The sequence below is a fragment of the Polistes canadensis genome, unplaced genomic scaffold (assembly GCF_001313835.1).
Source record: "Polistes canadensis isolate GaletaPanama2010 unplaced genomic scaffold, ASM131383v1 scaffold_401, whole genome shotgun sequence".
NCBI classification, from domain to species: Eukaryota; Metazoa; Arthropoda; class Insecta; order Hymenoptera; family Vespidae; genus Polistes; species Polistes canadensis.
In genome coordinates, this window is record NW_014569948.1 from 29423 (window position 1) to 41333 (window position 11911).

General features: G+C 25.0%; 3 protein-coding genes across 5 annotated transcripts; 2 read left to right on the top strand and 1 right to left on the bottom strand.

The window, feature by feature from the left end:
• The first annotated feature begins 1114 nt into the window (after positions 1-1114).
• LOC106792280 (RNA polymerase I-specific transcription initiation factor RRN3) lies at positions 1115-4051 on the top strand. Its single transcript, XM_014758595.1, has 8 exons — positions 1115-1306; positions 1523-1726; positions 1812-2031; positions 2144-2252; positions 2339-2491; positions 2580-3047; positions 3146-3324; positions 3537-4051. Exons 2-8 carry the CDS (start codon positions 1523-1525, stop codon positions 3884-3886), a joined length of 1683 nt encoding a protein of 560 aa, XP_014614081.1. The 5' UTR covers positions 1115-1306; the 3' UTR covers positions 3887-4051.
• A 256-nt stretch (positions 4052-4307) lies between these two features.
• LOC106792279 (ankyrin repeat and zinc finger domain-containing protein 1-like) lies at positions 4308-11120 on the bottom strand. 3 transcript variants are annotated; one of them, XM_014758592.1, is made up of 14 exons: positions 11042-11120; positions 9616-9663; positions 8336-8461; positions 7732-7938; positions 7308-7648; positions 7024-7138; positions 6546-6700; positions 6241-6466; positions 5903-6172; positions 5593-5808; positions 5201-5468; positions 4944-5085; positions 4696-4869; positions 4308-4613 (listed from the first exon to the last, which is right to left on the bottom strand). In XM_014758592.1, the coding sequence occupies exons 3-14, from the start codon at positions 8433-8435 to the stop codon at positions 4449-4451; spliced, it is 2379 nt and encodes a 792-aa protein (XP_014614078.1). In that variant the 5' UTR covers positions 8436-8461; positions 9616-9663; positions 11042-11120; the 3' UTR covers positions 4308-4448. The 3 variants fall into 3 exon arrangements, with proteins under 3 accessions (XP_014614078.1, XP_014614077.1, XP_014614080.1); XM_014758591.1 differs by lacking the exons at positions 9616-9663; positions 11042-11120 and adding an exon at positions 8537-8713; XM_014758594.1 differs by lacking the exons at positions 4308-4613; positions 9616-9663; positions 11042-11120 and adding an exon at positions 8537-8712 and having other exon boundaries at positions 4765-4869; positions 4949-5085.
• On the top strand, positions 9242-11607 carry LOC106792282 (3-hydroxyisobutyryl-CoA hydrolase, mitochondrial). The gene is made up of 8 exons (XM_014758597.1): positions 9242-9404; positions 9477-9561; positions 9853-9926; positions 9988-10229; positions 10323-10564; positions 10634-10853; positions 10928-11115; positions 11367-11607. Exons 1-8 carry the CDS (start codon positions 9402-9404, stop codon positions 11495-11497), a joined length of 1185 nt encoding a protein of 394 aa, XP_014614083.1. The 5' UTR covers positions 9242-9401; the 3' UTR covers positions 11498-11607.
• The last annotated feature ends 304 nt before the right edge of the window (positions 11608-11911 follow it).

The window sequence follows — 11911 nt, forward strand, 5'->3', positions numbered from 1 at the left end:
ACTGAATTAAATTTTACATTTACTTTATATTAATATTTATATAACGTTTTTAAAAAATAATGTTGCTTAAGCAATAATGCAAACTTGATTATTTTATATGTAAATTACTCTTGTATATAATTAATAAATATTAATTATTCACATGACAATATTACACTTATATTAAACAAAACGTAAATAAAATTAAAATAATCAGAAAAATAAATTATTTAAACTTACGAATATAGTATAACAGAGCTAAGTTTATTTATTGAAATAAAACGGTTAACTGGATAGTTAGACTTGTACATACAATACATACCTATCAAAGTTGATCATATCTTGCACCTTTGTTGTTGTTTCATCACTGGACACCAACGAATATGAGGAGTTTGAAATTCGCACCTAATAAAATTTCATATTAACATTATTTTAAATTAACATTGTGTATGTTTATAACTATATTACATTTAAACAAATATTAGAAAGTACCATTGTTTAAATAATTACTTTACAATATATCGATTATTATAAATGATTGCTATATAATTACTAACAACTAATAAATCGTACTACAATAACATACATGTACTATATATACATAGTTTAAATAAATTCAGACAATCAAAGGGATAATTGATTAAACTTACAAGTAGGAATCAACAAAACCACTCTTATTGTTAATTCGTGGTTAACTCAACAATCTATCACCTATTATAATTATCCATACTTTAATTATCTCATGTTGTTTACTTCATTACAAAATGTTTGATATCACATTAGTAGGAGAAAGCTATTCAAATAAACAAAAATAGTAAACTATGATTGTGGATTTATATAATGTTTTTTTAATCAAAATAATATTAAATTTAATTAACCGAAGTTAATATTAAAATTTCAAAAAATTAAAATCATAAATAAAATCTGGAAAAAAATATTTAGATAGGAAAGTACTAGTAAAATGGTGTTGTATCAAGACGGCAGAAAATAATTATAATACATATTTATCCGTGATATTTAGTATTTCTTATTAGATATTTTTATCCTAAGCATAAACGAACATTGCCAATACACACAAAAATAAACAAAGTAACTAAATTAGGTTAGAGAAATTTTTATTCAAACGTTTCTTCTACTGTTGAATATGGAATATGGCGCATACTATCGGTGAAATATTCCTTCCAAACATGTGAGATGCGGCCACATGTTGACTCTTCTTTAGTTACAAGTTTTTACAGTAGTATATTTATTGAGTGTGTGTATAATTGTTCGCAAATAACAAATACGGTTAATAGTAAGTTTGAAAGAAAACAATCTTGTTATAAAAGTAAGTAATTATTAATTTTTCTATGTCAAATTGACCTAACCTCATTTATCCATCTGTACTGTAACTTTGTTTTTATATAATCAAATTTAAATACAATATTTACAAAACTTTCTTTCAACAAACAGTTAAGCAATGTAAATGCCACAATTGTAAATAATAAATTTTCTCTTTTATTATCTATCGCTTCATTAATAATTAAACATATATTTTCTATAGATGTCGATTGTTTCATCACGAATTAGCAGTTTGACTTCTATCTTGAAATTGCCAAATGTTAGATCACAATTATTAAGACAATCTAACAAAGTATATTTTAAACTTCCAAAAAATGTTAAAGATATTCTTATAAATTTTGAAAATAGAGTTAACGTAAAAGATTATGAAGATTTAATATGCATTTTAAGAAGTTCCAGTATCAAAGTAAGTAATGATGATATACTTTATTGTATAATGTAAGTTAAATTAAAATTGGAAAGTTATTATGAATTTAAATAATTTTATTTAGGACATTGATTTAGAAGAATTTGTAACTGAAGTAAGAAAATGTGTATCATTACTTGGTCCTCTTCATCAAATATTTGTTGAAGTACTTCTTCAGATAAATTGGATTGACAGATCACCAGAAGTAAAACATGCTTATAAGATCTTCCTAGAAGATTTGATGTGTACACAGGCTTATTATGTAAAATATATAATAGATACACTTGTTGCATTATTTAAACCAGGTAAATTTTTTGTTTTAAAAATAATATTTTAAATGATCATACTTTAAACTTTACTTTTTGAAAAGAAAAAAAGTAATGAATGAATATATTGAAAATTATTTTCAATTTTTAGTGGAAAGTGATAATAAAGAGTGGGAAGCAGGAGAATGTAGAAAAGAAGATATAGAGAGACTGAAGCATGTACATGATGTTTTACGAAAAATCTTGAAAGTTGTACCAATGTAGGTATTATAAATTCTTAATAGTTAATTTAAAAGTCCTTTATAAATATAATACAAGAAAATTAATTACTCTTTATAAATTCCAGGTCTACTAAACTTTTACTTCAATCAGTAAGAGCAAAATTTCCATATATCGTACTAGGTACACATATTCATGAAGTTTATATCTATTCATTACTTCAAATATTAAAGTATGCTCCTCAATTACAATCAGAAATATTGACTCTAATTATTAACAGGTAAATATGTACAAAATAATATTTGTCATTAAAATGTGTATTTTAACAAGTAAAAAAAAAGATGTAATTTTTTTGTGATGTATTTAAGGTTAGTAATGTTAGATGTAAATATTCCACAATCAGACGGAAATGATGAAGATAGTGCAATGGAGAGTGATAATGAAATGCTCGACATTGATGAAAATACAAATAATGAAAATAAAAATATAAAACCATTACATCCATTATCACATACTTTGGATGTATGCATGGAACAAATGCTTAAATTTATAGATGATACTTGTTACGTGGAAGATGAATTAAACATGGAAGCTGTAAAAAAACTTTATCTTGATTATTTAAAAATATTTGAAGCAATAATACTACCCACATATGAATGTCGATATGTGCAGTTCATTATGTTATACATTTGTAGTTTTAAACCAACAATTGTAGAAGCTTTCTTAGACTGGCTTTGGAAAAAAACAACCAATCCAAATATACCAACGATATTACGACATACATCTGCATCATATATTGCAAGCTTAGTTGGTGTAGCTTCATTCGTATCATCGGGGTAATTATTGAATTTGTTTTATTAATTTAATTCATTTTTCAGTTTAAAATTACTTCTTATGTTCTAAATAATATATCTATAACATATAATTATTTCAGATTAGTAAAAAGAACACTGTCCAAATTAGCAAAGTGGATACATGATTATATCGATAGAGAAGAAAATTCAGAGTATGCCAGTCATAATCCTACAAATCATCATATATTTTATTCTATTTGTCAAGCATTATTTTTTATTGTTACTGCTAGATGTAAAGATTTTATTCATACACAAAATCGTAAGTACTATAAATCTAGTTATACAGGACGGAAAGTTAACACACTTTTTAACACATAATTAAGTTAGAAACACATAATTATCTTTTTTATTTTTAATGTATACAAATATGTCTTAACAAGTTTAAATTGAAGATATTTGTGAATTCATTAATTAAATATCCTACTTTATATATATTATACAGTATGCTAATATGATTTTTAATTTTTACAGATATGATGTATCTAAACGAGTTAGATCTACCTAGAATTATATCGTGCAAATTGAACCCTCTTAAATCGTGTCAATCCGAAATTGTACATAATTTTGCTGACGTATCACGAACGTATCAATTGGCATATTGCTATACAATAATTGAAAGTAATTCACGAAATCAGTTACCAATTATTCATGATAATGATTCTTGTGAATATACGCTTGATGGTTTTTTCCCGTTCAGTGCATACAATTTAAGTCGTAGTGCACAGCGATTAACTCATTTATTATATGATAATTCTGAACATAATTATAATAATTTGACGAACGAAGATAAAACTGACATGGCAGAATTTATGATGGAATAATTAGCTACTCTTTAATACAGTATTTAAAAACGAACATTTTTATAAGTTGTGCAATTCTTATCTTTTATGAAACTTTTGCTTTAATTGAATAAACAAATACTAATGGACTATTAAAATCATTGACATTAAATTATACATCTTCAGTAAAAATATTTGAAAAACATATTTTTGTATTTCTTTTATCCAAATATATCACCAAATGTATACATGCCCTAACATCCATCTCGATAAACATTATTATGCAAAATATAATAATTAAAAAATTTTAACTAAAATGGTATATAGTAAATATAAATTATAAGTTATCAGAATATAAATATAAAAGGAAAGTTATAGATGTAGAATATAAATAGAAAAGGAAATTTTTATATTTGAGCTATATCTCAGCATTTAATATTGAATTTATGTATAGAACATTTTGTTTATTTATATGCATAATGTAGAATTATGAGAACAATTACTTAAAATATTAGCTTAATTATACAATTAAAGCACGTTACTACATTATTTTATTTCTATTTCTATTCTTATAAAACCTATTCTAAACGTATGTTTTATTGCATTAGAGAACTTGTTTATTATGAAGGCGATGTTCTTTTAAACATGGCATAGAACAGAAATAATTTGAACTGTAATTAAAAGGCACCTGATTTGTAATGTCTGTAGCACATTGAAAACATCGGACAGTATGATTTTCTTTTGTAATATTTTCTGCAACTAATGCCCTCTATAATAATAATAAAAAGAGAACAAAATTTTTTTAGTTTTATATTTTCATTTCCAAAATGTTAATATAAAATAAGATATACCTTTTCCTTATCATTCAAATTTAAAAATCGTTGCTTTGCTTCTTCTTCCCGCTTTTTTACTTCAAATTCTCGTTTTTTAATTTTTTCTTTTTCACGTTTCACTTTTCTTTGTTGTCTCTTTTTTTCCGTTTCTTCTTGTTCTATTTCATCATTAAGTGGTCCAGGTATTTGTGACTAACAAAAATATTAGATTTTTTTTATATGTATGTAAATAATTAGAACTATTTAATAATTTATAAAAATAATACCTTACTATAATCGAACTTATCAGGGTAATCAGCCATAAATCTTCTAAACGTATTTCTAGTTTCTTTATTTTTTGAAGCTGCATAAGGTGTTTGTAATTTTTTATTTTTGTTGCAAGGATTCGACCCAATTTCTAACAACGCCCTATAATAATAAAAACAAATTCTTAACAGATAATATTTGACATATTAGATTTTGATATTTTAAATGATAAAAAGAAAGTTTCTACATTATTTATAATATTTCGTAAATATATTACCATATTAATTTTAAATGTCCTCCAATAGCTGCTAAATGAAGCATTGTATTACCATCTTCATTTCCATCATTTAACAATTTGATCACACTTTCCATATTGAAAGAAGTTCGAGTATCTACGTTGCTTTCTTCTCCTAATGTTGACTCGAATTTTTTAATTTCAGTTAATAAAATATCTATTGTAGAAGTTAACAATTCATTATCACCCAATTTACATGCATTCCATAATTGATATTTAGCATTATGTAATACTTCATTTACTATAGACTCTAAAACAAATTAACCTTTCATAGAGAAATGTTTTTTTACATAATATACAAATCATTCTACGATTGAATAGATTAATAAAATAAATGTATGTTATCAAGTATATTGTTATAAAAATTACACTACCATCAGTGTGATTTTTTTTCACTTTTTTTTTTTGTTTACGTGCTTTCTTATTTTTCATATATCGTGGTACAGTATCCTGAAAAGCGAGTAAATGTTCTCGGAATTCAATTTCCATATTATGTTCAACTAGAGGCATATTTACTTGATCATTAGTGTAATCATTGTTTTCGCTTGTTTCAGACTCTGTAGATGTCAAAGCTAATTTGATAACAATATCTAAAATACAATTAAAAATCTATAAATTCTTTATTTTCATTACATATTTGATGGTAATTGTAAGCTATTATTTGACGATAAAAAAATAAAATACCAGGCAAAGGACGGCATGGACTTTTACGTGGTTTGGCTCTGTCTATGTTTCCACGAGAACCTCTATGTTGCCTTTCTGGAGATGATTGCATTATCATTTTAATGTCTTCATTATTTTTCAAACTATTGACATTGTTTGTGAATTTTACATTAGAACTTGAATTTGTTTCTTCTTCAGGTACTTCAACTACTAAATCAATTTTTGAAATCTTTTTTCGTGGTGGTTGTCGTGGTGAAATAGGGAAACAATCAGTAAAATTTGCTGCAGAACCTAAATTATATTAATATGTAAAATATTGTACTATAAAATTTATTATAAAGTCTAAAATAAATATTTACCATATATTTCTATTGTACTTAATATATCATACACACGCTTAACTTCACTAAATGTAGCTCTTCGAGTAGGAAATGGTAATGGCCTTAGTCTAGAATCATTTTTATTTAAAGGTGGATTTTTACCACCAAATAGTATAGTACGATTATATGGCCCCACAGCTCTATACAAAATTAATGATGAATTGTTGATATAATTCGTCCATAATTCCAATATTTCTTGCACATGCTAAATCATATATGAGTATATATATATATTTATACAAATGAAAATATATTATATGTAAAATTTATTTTTCACTATAAACCTGTATAAAAGATGCTTCATTATAACGACGCAAACTTGCTCCAGCACTTTTTGTATGACTGCCTAATGAACGACTGTCACGAGAAGTTTGTGCAGAACCTTGTTTGGCTCGAACAGTATAAGAATGAAAGGTTTTATGCACAATTGATTCTCCATCTGTAATTTATAAAATTAAAATACAAAATTTAAATCCCTTTTCTTTTGAAGACTGTTTATTAAATATTTCCATTTAAATTAAGAAACTTCAATTATTATATTTTTACAGATTTAAAAAAAGAACAAGCAATTTAATATTTATTTTAAATGCTTTATTATAAATCAATGTATCCGTCAATGATTTGCTAAAAATAAAGCTAAAAATAAAAAGTTAGTATAACAGCATAGTAATTAGAAAATAGAAATATATTAAAAAACGCCTACCATTAGGTAACTTCTTTAATGTATACTTTTATATATATATTACATAATTGATTAGAAACCTTGAAAAACTGCTGCTGCAAAATGTCCACCTCCAACCATGATAATGGTCCATGATGTTTTCTTCCCACTATTCATTGCCTGAGCTATCATCTCATCGTCCACCTCAGGAATTTCCTAAAACGTAAGTGCATCTCTCCTGATCTGGCAAGTATAGACACGCCAAGTGATTCTAACAAAGTAGATCAAGTTACAAGATACAATTTTTGCATTTTTACATGCAAAATTATATGTATTTAACTTAAATCTATGCTTTGTATAATAAATGAACAAATAGCTAACAAACCTTTTTGTTATGAAGTAAACATCTATATATACTAAATATATTTCCATCATCATTTTCAAAAAATACTTTGGAATGACGACTAGCAATAGCAAGTAATTCTTGAATCTTTTTTTTTTTAGATATTTCTTCATTGTACTCTGTGTCTGAACTATCAGATACTACTTCTTGAGATTTTCCCTTTCTTTCGTGTTTTTTATTTTTTATAATAGATGAATTTTCATTCTTACTCATTGATTCGTTATTTTTCGTAGATAGACTTGATGATCCTCCTGTTTCCGAAGTACCTGTATCGTCTTCATTTTCAGAATCTACTTCACTACCAGAAAGACTGGATACATCTCCTGGTACAAAGTATGGTATATAATATATATCAAAATTTATATCTTTTATAAAAATAGATAATTTTAAATAAATATTTAAATACCTTTATCTGCTAAAAGATTGAAGTTATCTTCATTAATTGACTTTAGACCATTCAAATGTTGTTTCAGATTATAACGATGCCAATCTAATTTATAATGTAATCTTTGATGCGTTTTATCCTCAAATACAGTATTACAAAAAGAACAGCTCAACGAATCTGATACAGATAATTCCTCTAGTTGAGTTAATATATTTTCTATTTCTGGAACTAAAAAATCATTTTTAATTAAAGTATCTATACAAATGTATAATTTATACGTCAATATCACATAAACATTAATGAAAGAAACATTAATATATTATGTTATTATAATTTACATTAATAAATAATAAATCTCCATGCTATAAAAAATTGTACTAAAAATAATATTCTGTATATTGATATTATTCTTATTTTAAAGTAAATATAATAAAATCTTATCATTAAGTATTTATTTTAAATACCTTAACAATTTGGAAAACTGCTAATTTATGTTAAATAAAATGTCTTAACAAAGAATCGATCTCATTAACGCTAATTCATAATCACAGATATTTCAACAAGAAATCGATTTTATTTAAAGTAAATAACAGCAACTGTAAAATGAAATATTGAATATACAAACCAGAAGATGATCGTGATTGCATGCATTGTGCTACTTTAATGCCTTTAGTAATCCGATCAAAATCTTCTTTATTGTAAATTTTAAACATTCGATGATCCATTTTTTCTGCACTCCAATTGAATTTACCTTAAAAATTTTATTTGCAATAGTTTAATTAAATGCGAAATTAATAGGTTATACTTTCTTAATAACTTTAAATACCTTAAATAGAACTGTGCAAGTTTTGGAATGTGATATAAAGAATAAATTGGAAAGGTGATCAATGGCAAATCGATATCAAAAATTACTAATCTTTTCACACGTATTTTCTACGTAACGTTTCGTATGAGAATGAAAGATTACATCAAGTTACATCATATCACCGTGTATGTACCATCTTATACAAAAAGGATTAGGAGGGAATTTTAAATGTTGACTTTCCTCCAATATATATTAATGATTTAAACATTTTTATGCTAAGAATAACATATTTTTACAATAACCGATGTACAAATTATATTATTATTTTATAAATGCACAACTATTAATTATAAAAGAAAACTACATTATATATATTTTATATATTATTATACATTATATAATATTATATTATTAGACATTAATAGTATATATTATTACGTACGTAATAATAATACAAATACTACGAGTACGTATATATATATATATTTCTATAATTGCAAAAACGAATAAATTTTTATTTATTTTTTTATAAATGATAATAGAAATGAATGATATTGCAAATAAACAAAAAGAATTAATTACTTCATGTGCTCTTTAGAAGCTACATTCATTAAGTTATACTGCTAAGGGATTTCGCATTTAATAATTGTTTTTAATCATATATGTACTCTCTTTCTTTCTCTCTCTCTCTCTATCTATCTATCTCTATCTCTATCTCTATTTATTTTATTACTATGTAATATAGACTTATATGCTATTTACATAATAGCTATAATAATTTAAATGAATGTGATATAAGATTGAAAGACTTGTAACCTCTTTTACAAATACCTCAACAAATTAACAAGTTGCACTTGTCATATTTTTATTGTAGTAAAAGAAAAATATGGTAATTACAATGAAAAATTTATTATTATATAAATATCAATCAATATTTAATCGCATTTCTCTTTTGGAACAGTTTAAAAATACTACAAGAAAGCTTAACTATGGAATATCTACCACGTGCTATCATGTTAGGCAATTATTAGTACATGATAATTCAGGTAAAAATCAAATATTTGATTCAAATACCCCAAATCCCAAACCAGTCATTTTACCTGATCAGGAACCACCTAACCAGTCTCCAAAAGGCCCACCTATGCAACCTATAATTATAGAAATACCAGGTTTTCTAGAATCTATCTATCTTTATTAACATTAACAATTATATTGTATATTTGTAATGAAGAATCAGTATAATATTATGGTCATATATTGAATCATGCTAGGTCCTATAATTGAACCTGTCCTTCCTAAAATTCAGCCAGATTCTAAACCTCCTAATGAAATTCCAGCACTTAATAAAAATACAGGAAAGAACAGAATGATGAATACAAGTACCGATAATGATGAAGTTCTCATTAAAGAGGTAAGTTAAGAATCAAATATATATTTGGTAGTTTACATAAACATTTTTTTATAAAATGTAGATAAAGGATAAGGGTATAATAACGCTGAATCGACCAAAAGCTCTCAATGCATTAAATCTTTCCATGGTACAAAAAATATATCCAATTCTGAAAGAATGGGAATCTACCAAAAAGTTTGTTATAATAGAAGGTGCTGGAAATAAAGCATTTTGTGCAGGTGGAGATGTTAAAGCCATAATTACTTCTCTAAATAAACCAAACGGAAGTTTCTTGGGTGAAAATTTCTTTAGAGATGAATACACGTATGTTTTGAAATTTTAATATCAATTTAAGTTGACTAAAACATTTGTTTAGTATCAAATTTATATTTTTGAAAATGTAAAATATTGATACAGATTAAATTATTTAATCGGCACATATAAAAAGCCTTACATAGCAATAATACATGGAATAACAATGGGAGGTGGTGCTGGCTTATCTGTACATGGAAAATACAGAATAGCAACTGAAAATACTTTATTTGCCATGCCTGAAACTGCAATAGGATTATTCCCAGACGTGGGAGGAAGTTACTTCCTTTCTAGATTAAAAGGAAAATTAGGACTTTATTTAGGGCTCACAGGACATAGATTGCAAGGTAGTAAAATAAGATCTAACAATAAAATTTAAATGATTTGAGTAAAATATACAAAAAGTCTGCTTTTAGGCATTGATGTACTTCATGCTGGCATTGCTACTCATTTTATTCCATCTGCTAGACTTCAGGATTTAAAAGATGATTTATTAAAATTGAATTTTAATGACATTGAACAAGTTTTAAATAAATATCAACCTAAAGATTTAATGAATGAATTCTCTTTATCACCTTATATACACAAAATTGAAAAATGCTTTTCTTCATCTTCTGTTGAAGAAATAATTAAAAGGTATGATAAAATAAGTATTATTATTTTCCTACCTTTACATTATTTATTCTCTTGTTTTTTTTTCTACGATTAAGATTAAATAAAGATAATTCAGAATGGGCAAGTCAAATAGTACAAATACTACTAAAAATGTCACCGACATCTCTGAAAGTTACAAAAAAATGTATAGAAGAAGGTAGTAAACTTACTTTAAGAGAATGTTTAAGAATGGAATACAGGTTAAGCTGTGCCTGTTTGCACAAAAATAGTGATTTCTATGAAGGTATGCATATACGTTTTAGCATATATATATATATATATATATATATACACTCCGCGTCCAAAAAGATATATATATTTTGAGAGCACATTGTTTTGATATTATTCATTCCAGACGTAAAATATTACATGTGCTATTGAGAAATAAAAAATGACATACCTGGGCTGTCTTTTTAATGAGGAGTGTATATATAATTGTATCAATATTATATATAAAAATGAAAAAATCATAACTATCTGATATTTTTATTAAAGGTGTTACAACTTTACTTATTACAAAAAATAAAAATCCAACGTGGAATCCAAAATCCTTATGTGAAACTACAGATGAATATATTAATCAACGATTTCAAAACCTACCAGATGATAAAGAATTGCAAATTTGATAATACTGTATTGTTTATCAATTATATCGTTGCATTAATTACATTATGATGTTTATTTTTTTATATAAATATATATTTTTATACTTTACTTAAAAATTAATAAACAAGAATATTATTAAAATAAATAATTGTTATGAACAATCTAAAATTTAAATTCTTATACATTGTACGCGCTTCTCGTATTTAAAAGCGAAACTAGCGCCAATACTTCGATTAATTGATTTAGCTATTATTAACTTTATTCTTCTTACATGAGTAATAATAGACATTGTAACATGTATAATGTATTATATAAATATATTTAACATATTATAATGTCTTAAGATAAAATTGTTCATACATATATGAGTTTATATATTGTAATGATAAATATATCAATGAGTCATTTTTGAATAAAATAAATGTGTGTGTGTA

Excerpts from the sequence above, each read along its gene's own strand:
- LOC106792280 (XM_014758595.1), top strand. The coding sequence starts at position 1,523 with ATGTCGATTGTTTCATCACGAATTAGCAGTTTGACTTCTATCTTGAAA. Across the intron at positions 2,253-2,338 it reads ATCTTGAAAGTTGTACCAAT|GTCTACTAAACTTTTACTTC; the intron begins GTAGGTATTATA and ends TATAAATTCCAG. Across the intron at positions 2,492-2,579 it reads TTGACTCTAATTATTAACAG|GTTAGTAATGTTAGATGTAA; the intron begins GTAAATATGTAC and ends GATGTATTTAAG.
- LOC106792279 (XM_014758592.1), bottom strand. The coding sequence starts at position 8,435 with ATGGATCATCGAATGTTTAAAATTTACAATAAAGAAGATTTTGATCGG. Across the intron at positions 7,139-7,307 it reads GTTTACTTCATAACAAAAAG|GAAATTCCTGAGGTGGACGA; the intron begins GTTTGTTAGCTA and ends CTTACGTTTTAG. Across the intron at positions 5,809-5,902 it reads TCCATGCCGTCCTTTGCCTG|ATATTGTTATCAAATTAGCT; the intron begins GTATTTTATTTT and ends ATTGTATTTTAG.
- LOC106792282 (XM_014758597.1), top strand. Across the intron at positions 10,230-10,322 it reads TTCTTTAGAGATGAATACAC|ATTAAATTATTTAATCGGCA; the intron begins GTATGTTTTGAA and ends ATATTGATACAG. Across the intron at positions 10,854-10,927 it reads GTTGAAGAAATAATTAAAAG|ATTAAATAAAGATAATTCAG; the intron begins GTATGATAAAAT and ends TCTACGATTAAG.